General features: G+C 39.3%; 1 protein-coding gene across 1 annotated transcript in view; it reads right to left on the bottom strand.

The window, feature by feature from the left end:
- Positions 1–12,890, bottom strand: part of DNAJC21 (DnaJ heat shock protein family (Hsp40) member C21) — a gene marked incomplete at its 5' end in the record, with an annotated part of 15,324 nt that extends 2,434 nt beyond the window's left edge. The window contains 11 exons of the mRNA XM_010725329.3: positions 100–175; positions 533–723; positions 2,375–2,414; positions 3,010–3,168; positions 3,426–3,513; positions 3,837–3,991; positions 5,331–5,635; positions 9,431–9,553; positions 10,912–11,032; positions 12,515–12,608; positions 12,869–12,890. Coding sequence (XP_010723631.1) covers positions 100–175; positions 533–723; positions 2,375–2,414; positions 3,010–3,168; positions 3,426–3,513; positions 3,837–3,991; positions 5,331–5,635; positions 9,431–9,553; positions 10,912–11,032; positions 12,515–12,608; positions 12,869–12,890 — 1,374 coding nt within the window. The remainder of the gene's footprint in view (positions 1–99; positions 176–532; positions 724–2,374; positions 2,415–3,009; positions 3,169–3,425; positions 3,514–3,836; positions 3,992–5,330; positions 5,636–9,430; positions 9,554–10,911; positions 11,033–12,514; positions 12,609–12,868) is intronic.
- Between the last annotated feature and the right edge of the window lies 1 nt (position 12,891).

Below are 12,891 nucleotides of genomic sequence, written 5' to 3'. Positions count from 1 at the left end.
AGTAAGTAGTAAACCAGAACCGGAGGTAAAACAATTTTTTGTTTGTAATGACAAACAAAAAACAAATGTTTTTATAAACAGTGTAAGTAATTTGCATACCATTGTTTGGTGTTCTGAAGATCCCTTAGCAGACTTTTTTGCATCCTTGGCTTTTTTACCTTTAGGCTTAGTGCTGCTGATAGACAAAGAGAAATCAAGATCAGTGCACAAGAATATTCAAATTAAAGAATCTGACTGTATTCAAATTGATGTCTTGTTCTTTCTTCACACAACCTAAGTGGTTCCAGAAAAAAGAAAGCTATGTCACTTATGTAAAATCTCAAGATTCTGCTAAAAGATGAATCAGCTACTTGTGAATGATGCAGAACTAATATGCAGTCTAATACTATTTCCAAAGTAAATCCTAACACTCTCTGTTCAGTATTGTATTTATGCAACTCTGATTTAGTTGAGTAGCCCTAAATTCACAACAGTGAGAAAGATCTGCTTGTTACAGTATCAAGCATGACATAAAATGACATTGTCAGCACACCTTTTCACTTCACTCTGTGCTTCATTCACTTGGCTACTATCTTCTGTAGCACTTGCTTCCTCTGACACAGCACATCTTTGGTCATCGTTTACAAACTGCTCTGTTGGGCCACTGTCCTTGTCCACACAGGGCAACTCCTTTTTCTCAATTGTTTCCTCATCAGCACTTTTATCAAAAGAGTCCTCATAAGTCTGTCCAAATAGAAGAAATAAAAGTTACTTGATGCTTATTAGTGATTAGTGCTTATAATCATTTGCCTTAAAACATGAGTGTGTGGGGAGAACACACAAGCCTATGAAGCCTTTGAATTTTACGCTGTATTTTCAGTGGGATTCCAACAAGCAAAAATCTTAGCTCCTCTCTTCTGAAAGATGAGACCAGCTATGGTGGTGGTTTTTAATTACACAAAGGGCTCGAACAAGGCTCCATGACACATCATATCATAATCGCTTTGTTTTTAACTTCAACAAACGTTTTGACTGGTTTCTGTGCCAGACTTCTGTATTAGGACACTTAAGCCAAAATAACTGAACTGACTGAAGCAAAACACATTGTATTTTCCCTCCCTATCTTCTGGTGACCTTTTCCATGTACCAGAATCAGAGTCAACAACCGTTTAGTAAACGGTCAACATCTGAGCATGCCTGAGGCAAATCTCAATTTCCAAAAGTAGAATAAACGTAACACTGTGTTAATATATCATCTACAGTAACTCTTGCAGACTTAGATAGCTTAGCCACGTTTTCTCAGTAGTCTTATCTCCAGGAAAAAAACCCAAAAGATCATAATGATTTTCAACTCTCAGTGAAGACTGACAGCAGATAGAAGTTATGCTTCTAGGAACTTTGCGTAAGAAAATTCCAGGTCAGTTATGTGAGTGTGCAACCTACATTCTAGGCTGCAAAAAACCTAACTTCACATAACAAGGATGGGAGACAGGGTGCCTACACAGAACATTTATAAGGTAGATGAAAAAGAATTTCCAGGAAACTGAAAAGGAAGTGAGAAAGCCAGAGTTGGATAAGATGTTGATGGCCTGTATGGAAACAAGAAGGCCAAGCCAATACTAACTCAGACAATATGCAAAATCAAACAAAGAGAAGCAAGAAAAATTCAGCTGATTGAAAGCCTTGGAGAAGTTTCTTGGTAAGAGATGATGGTGTAGGAGAGGGCAGAGAAAGTGAACACATAACACTAGAAGGGTTAGGCTGGGGAAAAACCATGAGGCCATCATTGGGAAACATGCAAGATGCAGGATCTAGTGCATGTAGCTCTGTGGGACATGAATATGATTGAGGTACTGAATAGGAAAGAAGTACAACTAGGACAGGATCATGCATGAGAAAGGCAGAGGGAACAGTGCCCTCTGTGGTGTTCCTGACACTCAAGGCTGACATAGACATGCAATTCTCCTGTCAGCACAGATCTGTTCTGTCATGCACAGATGGGATCCTGGAACATGCCAGATTGGCATTACTGGTGCCTGGAATGCAAGTGAGAGGTGAAGTGGATGGTGTTTGTTAGTTTCAGTAGGATGCTAATAAAGTTACTTTACAAACAATACATTTTTCCAGGTCTATCAGTCAAAGCAGAAAACGATCACCAAACAATTAAGTCACTAATACACCAGAGCCGCTGCTGGTGTTGCTGATCAATTCCTTGCATTCTCTCTCTGTCCGTTCCAATCTCCTTTCTTTACATTTCAACCCATAAGCTTTTTTGGAACCTGCACCACATTTATTCTGTTTGTACAGATGCTTCTGAAGTCAGGTCTGTGAGATGTATTATGATAATATATAAAACAAAATCATGTTGTAAAGTTCATTGTGTCAGATTGCCTACCATCATTGTTTTCTGTTTCTTCTTCTGCTTCTTGGAGAGTCTGGAAAGGTAAGAATGCAAAACAGACTTTTTTTAAAAAAAGAAAACATTAATACAATTTCCAGAAAGGTATCAAATTATATTTTTCTTATCACTGTAATGAGAGAGATAGCAGCCACAACTAGAAGACGATTCTCATCTGAAATGAAAGCAACACTTCTCATAATCTACTTACTGCATTAACAAAACATTTATTCTGCTCAGACCAAACTTAAAGACACTAAAAAGGCAGCTGACATTATTTTGGTCCATTCAAAGAATGGAAGTTGTGCAACATAACTTATTCAGTTCCACTCATTTTCAAGCACACTCATTTTCTATTTATGCCAGCATCCAACTGACAAAGTAGCATAACCAAAACTGGTAAACACTGGAACTGCACCAAGCTTCCCTGTTTGAAAAATACCCTATATTTGAATCCAGACAAACTAATGCACGCATTTTATTGGAACTCTAATACAAAGAAATATTTTAAGTTGGCACAAAACTGTGAGTTCCAATACAACAACTAATCCAGTCAGAAGCTCCTTCTGAGCTCAAAGATTTAATAAGTCATTACTCATAATAAAATTAAAATAATAAATAATTTTAAGTACTTCTGTTTGGTCTCCTCTCCTGTTTCTTCCTTCTCTTTGGTATATATTCCATTCACATCATCTGAAGACACAGGAAATTTCTCTTCCTCTTCTTCCAGTTGCTGTCGTAACAGTGCTACCATCTCCCGATGCTTCTTTGATTTTTCATGATTCTTCATGCTATGAAGATTATCAAATAGTTACGCAGGTAGATCTGAGTAAATACTGTTACACTCACACATAGATTAACAACAGGACCATTATCTATCACTAGTAAGAATGGAAAATTTTGCCCTGATAAAGTCTCAGCTGGAAAGAAGATATTATTATGCAAAGCTAAAAAGTTCTTACAATGCTTTTTAAAAAGTTGCTTTAAAAAAGCAACACCTTCCCCTACCACTGCTGAAAAGCTCCCAGCTATATACACACACACTTACGCTTTCTCAGTTTTTAACAATTTGTCACAAGCAGGGCAGTAGAGATCATCAGCATATTCAGCTTCTTCAGCCACATCATTCAGTTTGTCTGAAGAAATCAATGGGGATTGAAGAGACAAAGTCAGAAGAGCAATCTTCAAGTAACTTGCTATTAAAAGCCCCAGGAAACAGTCACAACATTGACATTCAGCTCCTTCAGTATTTTTCATATGCAGAGAGATCAAGGTAATTAACAACTATGGCTTTACATCTTCTCATGTTTGATGGAAAACATCAGACACCCAGCCTCTAACCTGGCACACCAGCGTTGGAGACAGGGGACTTGCACCACATGCACCTGGGTTCCAAGTGCAGTGAGCCAATACTCACACTGCAACAATTCACTACAGGTCACACCCCCATGCTGCATACCTTCAACACCTTCTTTTGTCTCCTGTCCTTCCAGTTCAATTTCAGCATCTGATCCATCTCCAAATTCCTTTTCATACTGCGCCTCCATCTCTTTCAATTCTTTCTCCAGATCTGACATAGTTATCCAGCTCTGCTCTTTATACTGTTCAGCAAGCCTTTAAGCAGAAAAATACAGTAATTTCTATGTGGCATTTATGAACTGGAATAACAGAAACACTATTATTTAAAAGATAGCTTGGTCTTCTCCGGTATTTCAGGTGGAAATTTCTGAATTTATTATGATGGAGCAAAGAACTGTTTGTAGGGCATGGAAATCTGAGCAGGTAATTTACGATGCCAGTGGTCACAATGACACTGCTAGTAAGGAGATATTAACGTAAGTGGATCCTGCTTGAATTTCATGCAGGAAATGTACGACCACATGGTAAATGTCAAGCTCACAACAGAGAAAGTCAGGTCACCCCTGAAGGTACTTTAGCTGCTTTTACCTTCTGTAAGATCCAAACCAATGAACAGTACAGCAACACAAAAATCACTAGCAAATTACTGCTGGACTTTGTGTTACAGAAGTGTACCCACTCAGTCTTCCTAATAACAAGTGTGATCCAAGTTACCAGTCAGTGCACTACATATTGCTGAATTTTCTACAGCTGGGTCCTGAGTACAGAATTATTAATCAGTTTGTCAGTGAACACATGCCTCAGCTTCATTCTTCTCTCAGGAAAAAAACAAACAAACAAACAAATCCCAAACATTATGTCTAATATATGTATTTCACATGTATGTGAATTATTATATTATGATTTTGATGAATTATTTTAATTATTATTTAATTATTACATAATAGTAATTACTATTATTAAATTTTTTAAATTATTTATTTACTATTTTAAGTATGATTTTAATGCTACAAGAGTGCAATTTCAAAATAAGTATTTAAGCTCCATATTTTCAGATGAAAATTGCTTCTAGTTTGAAGAACTTCTGCTCAGACTGGCAGGCTCCCATTCATCAACTTTCTATTTCATGAAAAGCAAAAGCACTAAAAAATTCAGTCCACTAAAAGGGTCCTCTCTACCAAATTAAAAGGAAAAGCAAGACTACATTTGTTTTTCATACATTCTTTTTAGCAGATAGAGTTCCAAGGCAAATTAAGCTGATAAAAGTCCAGGTTGTCATAGTCCTGTTTTGCTTCACTCCCCAACATACATTCTTTTTTCCTTAAATCTTCCCTCCCACACTGGCTTCTGTGCTATTACAGCCAGTTGCCTGCAGTGCACAGGTTATTCCCTGATTTTCTTGGATCTTTCTTTTCATTTCAGAACAGATAAAAAGGTTGGACTTGAAACCAAAACTAATGTAGAAAATGGTCAAGGATTTTTAAAAGAGCATGTACAGGTACCACTATAATCCTATCATTACAATCTAACTGCATGGTAGACATTGATCGTTTCTCAAGGCTAAAGATAAACATTTCTTTACGTATTTACGTACTTGGCTTGTTTGAGTTTTTGCTGCCTCCGAATTTCCTCTGCTTTCCTAAGCTTTTCTGCATTCTGTTCTTCTACAAGTTTTCTGTGTGCTTGTACTCTTCTGTCCCTTTTACGAATAAAGGCTACTAGCTGACGGACTAGTTCATTCCTCTCTCTTTTTGCTTTATCTCTAGTTTTCTTGTTCTCTTTTTCCATGGCTCGTTTCTCCCAGCGGTTCGATGCTTGTCGTGTGTCATATTCTTCTTTCCAAGCAAAGTTTTTCTGAGTACAAAAACTCTGCCAATAGGCATAGAAAGGGTGGACTATCTGTTAAAATAAAAAAAATTAAAAATTCAATGAGTCACTTCAGTAGGGAGCGTGGAAAAAAACTTACCAAATAACTTAGGACTTCTGTGTCTTCCTGATAGGCAAAGATTTTTACCCAGAGTATAAGTAAATCACCACGAGATTTACAGAAGTCTCTAACAACATCTTTAAAATTTCACACTTTCTCAAATCAACAGCCTTATATTTGAACTATTCCAAATGCCTATTTCTAAAACCATATCCCCAATTAGAATTGGATCGTGCTAGCAGCAGTGCCAGATACTTAACTTTGCTGTACTTTTCCTTTCAAAGCACAACGGGAATGAGACATTGCGTAAATAAGCACATACTGTGTAACAGCCACACATCAAATGACACCAAAGATCATCCATGTATGTCCAACAGCAGCCAACAACCAGTACACAAAAACCAAACAAAAAAAAAGCAAATACATGACAGTATTTCTTCTTATCATAGTCTATCCACTTCCAGAGAAAGTGAGAAAATTTAATAACTCCAGTCAATTTCTCCTTCATTAATGCTTTTCTTTTTTTTAATGTATCATATACAATATCACAAACCTGTGACTTTCAGCTTAATGAGCAATTGCGTGAAGATGCAATTACTCCTGTTTTGTTGTATTATATAACTGCAGGTAAAAATTATGCCCTCTAGCTTTCACATTAGAAGAAGCAGTAAATCATCTTTCCTTATTCTATTTACTACTCATGAGTAAACACTAGATTAAGTAAAGTGACATAATGACTTTCTTTTCACTGAATCATAGGGCTTGAAAGGGACAACTGCAGATCATCCAGACCACTCCCCTACTAAAGCAGGTTCCCTAGAGTTGCATAGGAAAGCACCCACATGGGTCTTTAATATCTCCAGAGAACCTCTCTGTGCAGTCTGCTCCAGTGCTCTGTCACTCTCAAACCCCATAATTTTTTTTCTCATTTTCAGATGGAACTTCCTGTGTTGCAGTTCTTGTCTGCTGCCACCAGTCCTGTCGCTAGCCACCTCCAAAAGAGCCTGGCTTCATCCACTTGACATCCAACCTTCAGATATTTCTAAGTGTTGAGAAGATCCCCTCCCAGCTTTATCTTCTCCAGGTTGAGCAGCCCCAGGTCTCTCAGCCTTTCCTCAGAAGGGAAATGTTGCAGGCCCTTAATCATCTTTGTGGTTCACTGCTGGTCTCTCTCCAGAGGTTCCCTGTCTTTCTAGAACAGGGGAGCCCACAAGTGGACACAGTTCCCCAAATGTGGCCTCACCAGGGCAGAGCACAGTGGTAGTATCATGTCCCTTGACCTGCTGTCCATGGTCTTTCCAATGCATCTGAGGATGCGATTAGCCTTTTGGGCCACAAAGGCACACTGCTGGCTCATGGCCAACTTGCTGTCTGCCAAGACACCCAGGTCTTTCTCCACCAACCTCTTTTCCAGCCCCTAACCTGTACTAGCACACACATTCCTCCACAGGTGCAAGACTCTACACTTACTCTTGTTGAACCTAACCAGCATCCCCTCCAACCAACTCTGTATTCCATTCAGGTTCTGCTGAATGGCAGCACAGACTTCTGGAGTGCCAGCCATCTGGTTCATATTTTCTTTTGTATTATTTTGTTTTGTTCCTCTCCAAATAACTCCTAACCTTCTGCATTTTGCATACTTGGGAAACAAAATTTAAAAAAAAAAAAAAAAACTCATCTCATTAAACTTTCTTTTTACTACACCCTGCACACACTCCTTTACATCCCTGCATGCACTGCTGTTTTTGTATTTCTGAATACTTCACAGAAAAAGTTCTGGACTTCAACATAACTGCTTAACTGGTTTCCTATTAATATTTCTTCTTCTCCTTATGTCAGTGGTACAACTATTAACTCCTCAACACTAATTTCTAATGACCTATCTATGTGTGAAGGTTCAAGGCTGTGCCCAAGGCAGATAAGTAACTATGCAGTTCTTCTCTGCTGTCACTGGAACCCAGCTTTCTATGTCCAACAATGTAAGCAGTGATACACTACTCAGATTTATGCTTCAAAATGAGAGAACTTGAGCAACGAGGATGCATAGCCATCAGCTGACGACAGGAATCAACCTCATCAGCTTTATGAGCTATGAGATTTTTCTCTTCAGAGGCCACCTGAATATAATCTCCTGTCCTGCCAGTCTCCTGGACACTGTAAAGCACCTCATGTTGGATACTCAGGTTGCTGCTTACTACACATACTCACAGCTGACTGCTTTTGTTTCTACACATAATTGTTCTACAACTATTCTTGTGAAGTCTTGCTAAGTCATGGACTTAAGAACATATTCCCTATCTGCCTGGCACTGATTGAGTCACTTCCCAAACCTCTTGCAAGTTAACTCAGAAGGCTGGATCAGAGAACATTCACATCACAGACTCTGAAGTCTTGATCTAGCTTCTGTAGTTCCCTTCTAAATCTTTTTTCCCTTCTCCCACAGTGCTTCTACTAAACAGGGAAGTGGATGTACTACAACACTGCTATCTTCCAACCGTATCTTTGAATATAAGATAAGAGAGATAATGGCTTTCCTGGTTAAATGAAGCAATTTTCCATGATATAATTCAAAGAATCACTTAATCCTATTTAAAAAAACTGTATGAACAAGGCAGATGTCTAATGATAATGGTGCCAGAATTACAGCTGATGTTGCAGCTACTAATTGTCAGCATTAAAAGTAGTTTCTGGTTTATAGCCATATCTATTCTACAGTCTTGACATGGGAAGCTCCCAAAAGATGTTCCAAGCTCAAGCTGTGAACAGATGGATCTTAGCAATTTTAGACACATTAAATATATGCTTCCTGGAAAAGATACTGATTTGTTAAGCCATTGTGTAATTCTACCTGAAATTAAAATACCCATTTGAGCATCTTTAGTGCCAAACTAACTAATTGTTTCTAACTCCAACCAAGGTTCATACCATCAAAATTTCTCATTTGTGAGGTACATATCAATTTAAATTTCATAAATAATCAGTTACACAGTATACTACTACTAAAAATGAAGGGAAAAGCAGGAAGCTAGGCGGAATACTCGTGATTATTGCTACTGTGTAGTTAATCACCAGGAAAATAGCTATTATAAAAAATAACTGGTAAACCAGATGGGCAGAATTCATGTGTCCTCTATGCTTTTGTCTTTTCTCATATCCCAAAAGCAGACATGCAGTATCTTGAGAATTAAATCTTACTACAGACTAACTGTAGATGACAGGAGTGCCATAGCAGGAGCTCACTTGGCAGGTCAACTACAATGTCTCTCTTTTTCAACAGGCATTTATGTAATAAGTGAGTCTTTGTTTCCCTAAATGAAGCACAATACTGTATGTGTTATTTAAAAAAATCATTTCTAATATCCTTTGCTGTAAGCTATGTCACATTAAAACACTGGTAAACTATTCTGTTTACATCTCATTGAGAACGTTTGGTGCTCTGCTTTTTTTCAGGCCTTGCATCAGGCACATTGCACTTAAATTTCACTGGCATAACTGATGGTTAGCCCTTCAAAATTTTGCTTGACAACTTACCAATAAAAATCTGACTGCTAATATAGTCCAACAGGAAACAATGACTCTGATTCATCCACATGTTATGAATATATGCACTACATGTACAGTAATGAGCTACTACAGTAGAAAAGACAGTAGAAAAGTGGTTTTGTATTTGTCTCAGAGATCACCCAATAACTTTTTCTTTGATTTCAGTGTGAGACAAAGTAATGACAGCCATGTTACTTTTAGCTCAACATTATACTTGCTCTTACCGTGTCATAATCACTATGGGAATACCCAAATGTAGGGAACTCTTCAATATCTTCCTGAGTCATATATTCCATCTCTTCTTTTGCAATTTGCTCAAAAACATGTCGATAGACTGTAAAGAATCCCTGAAATTTTAAAAAAAGTAAATTATTATTTGTTCAATAGTAAATGTACAAATGCTCAGTTACAGTAAGTAGTGTTTTTTTACAGAACATTCAGAAAAAAATTGCAGTTCTGCAGAGCAATTCAAAATGAAGGAAAGGTCTTGTAAGCACTCGCTAGTCTTTCTCATATCTCAAACAACCCATATCCAAAACTAAGTAAAAAAATAAATACACTTACAGCATGCAGACAACGTTGATTAGAGTCTGGTTACACATTACGATGCTTTGAGGAAGTTCCAATTACAAAACTTAGTATGACGTACCCCAACTTTATCTTTACTTTTCAAATTAAGATGATGCTGACTTACTCCTACCATAGTAATACAAAGACAGATGGGGATTTTCTCTGCCAGAAATCTTCCTAATCACATGGAGCTTTCTAAATCATGAGTATCTTAAAATACAACATGGAATTACATTTTTGGAAGCACGCTTCCCTCAAGCACCACTATCATTTTTCCTCAGCTTAAAGCACTCCAGCTTGTGAAAGACATTTCCAAATATTTGCTATTGCAAAGCACTGGAATGCTTCACTATTTAATGCACATAAATAATACAGACAAATTTTGAAGTTGCACAGTTCAGTAATGAATTACAAGTAAGTAATTATCAGACAAAAAAACAGTAATTAAAGCTTGTCCACACATCAAGCACAGTATTTGTGCAAAAAATTGTTACTACCACCTGTGCTCAACAATACCATGCACAGCTTTCCAATGCTAAGCAAATGCTGACACTTGTCATAGTTTCAGCTGGGTTGGAATTGTATTCTTCAGTGTCTGGTATGATGCTGTTTGGTTCTAGGAGAACAACGCTGGTAACACACAATGTTTATAGCTGCTGCTAAGCAGTATTGTACAAAACCAAGGCCTTTAGCAGGAAAGGGCCCAAGGAGCTGGGAAGGAACAGAATTAGGACAGCTGATTTAAACTGGCCAAAGTGACATTCCATACCATATGGCATCAAGTGGAAGGTGTTTTGAAGGGGGTGGGAGTTCATCTCACTCAATTCCATTGCTTGGGGGGCTAGCTGGGAATTGGCTGGGGGGTGGTAAGCTGCTGCTTGTGCATCACCTGTTATATACATCTATCTGTCTACCCAGTCACAACTATTTTCTTTTTCCTTTTTTTTTTCTTAATAAATAGTTTTATCTCAACCCACAAGTTCTACTTTGCTTTTTTATTATTCTCTCTCCCATCCAATTGGGAAGAGGAGCGTGAGCAAACAACTGTGTGCTGCCCAGCAACCTGCTGGGTTAAACCACAACATTTTTCAATAAATTTAAATTGATTAATTAAAAAGATGAATTAGTTCACTACCTTTTCATCATCTCCATATCCAGAGTAACAGCTAACAGTGAAATAGCGCAGCAGATCCAAACTATCATCTTGATACTCTCCATTCACTCCCCTCAGTAGAGCTTCCCTGTGGTTATCATACCTGGCAAAAACCAATAATGTAAAGAAAATTATACTCTCCAATGAAAATAAAACACAAGTAACATGTAAAAGCATGTGTAATGCTTCACTCCACATTTGCTGTGCTGGGAAGGAGGGTTATCAGCAGTTTAGGAGCAACAGGCAGGGTTAGCAACAGTTGGGCTGTATGTAAGGGAGAAAAACAATGTCAGTAACACTACAATGATTTAGCTGTTGCTGAGTAGTGCTGTACACAACCAAGGATATTTCAGATATTCAAACTGCCCTGCCAGTGAGGGGCTAGGGGTGCACAAAGAACTTAGGAAGGACAGAACCAGGGCAGCTGAACCAAGCTGCCAAAGGAACATCCCATACTACATCATGTTCATGCTGAACAACCAAACAGAATGGGGGTTTGGTCCAGGGGCTGCCTAACCTGGGGACTGACTGGGCATTAGTCAGCTAGTGGTTAGCAATTGTGTTGAGGATCACTGGTTCTGTATATTCTTCTATCACTATCATATTTTTATTCCTTCCTTTTCTAAGTTATTAAGCTGTCTTTACCTCAACCCACAGTTTTTATCTTTGTTTTCCCAATTCTCTCCCCTATCCCATTAGGGGGAGTGAGTGAAGGGCTGCATGGTACTGCTGCTGGGCTAGGCCTCAGTGCACCCCACTTTCTGGAACTGGCGTCTCATACACAAGTCTTCAGACAGAAAAAGGGCTGAGTCAGTAAACACTACCTCCAGACCTTCACTTAACCTTCATATCTATAATAGCAACTTCCCAACAAACACATTTGAGCAAGCTGCTACAGTGAGCTTTCACAGCAGGTAGGACATTATCCAAAATATCCAATAGCTATGGAAGTGGGAAAAAAAAAAAAAAAAGGAAAAAACAAGCACCAATTATCATAGTAGCACTTAAAAACTACTTTCGTTTATAGAAGGACAAACTTAGTGGACGTGCTCTTGGTTTCATAAGTTGGATGCTTCAGCCCACTTGAAAAACATGTTATGCAGAACATTTAAACTCACAATCTTTTACAAAGAGATGTTTGTGCATATTTCAAACTAGGACCATTACAGGAACACAGGCAAAGGAAGCTGTGTTGATACCGGATGAGCAGGTGGATACCAATGCCTCCCACCTGATGATCCAGAAAGCAATGCCAGCATCTTGAGGTCAGGCTGGACCAGGCTCTGGTTACACAGATTTAGCTGTAAATGATCTCGTTCGATGCAGGGGAGCCAGACTAGGTGACCTTCAGGTGTCTTCCAACTCAAATGATTCCATGAAAGGAACCATCCTTAGCGCAGGGCCAAGCACTGCTAGGGCCGACCTACAGCCCAGACCTCCAACCAAGCCAGGGCGTAGAGAACTCTAAGTCCTTGCTGTGAGAGCAAGGGAAGGGAAAAACACCAAGAGACCACAAACGAAATACAAGCAGCAATACAGGCACACAAAAGTATCTTCGAGCCCACTACCGGCTGGATTTACTCACCAGGCTCTCTCCTGAGGGTCACTGAGCACATCGTACGCTGCCTGGATTAACTTGAACTGTTCTGCAGCTTCCTCAGCGTTCTCGAGGTTTTTATCTGCGAATTAAATGAATTAATCGTCAACAACTCAAAGCACAACAGCAGCACCTTTCACGCCAACAGGAAAGGCGCCGCTGCCGCACGGCACGGGGACCGCAGCCCCGTCCCACTGCTCCCAGACCGGAGGCACCCGCGAGCCTTCACACGAGCCCGATCCCCCCAGGAGCTTCTCCATTCCCCACACGACCCCATCGCCCTCCCCCCGGCCCGGCCTCCCTTTCAGGCCCGCAGCAGGCCGGGCCCGCAGAGCGCCGTACCCGGGTGCCAGCGCAGCGCCAGC

Source organism: Meleagris gallopavo, chromosome Z, assembly GCF_000146605.3.
Source record: "Meleagris gallopavo isolate NT-WF06-2002-E0010 breed Aviagen turkey brand Nicholas breeding stock chromosome Z, Turkey_5.1, whole genome shotgun sequence".
In the NCBI taxonomy this organism is placed as follows: Eukaryota; Metazoa; Chordata; class Aves; order Galliformes; family Phasianidae; genus Meleagris; species Meleagris gallopavo.
Note: the sequence above shows the minus strand (reverse complement) of the source record. Positions and strands in the feature narration are given on the sequence as shown.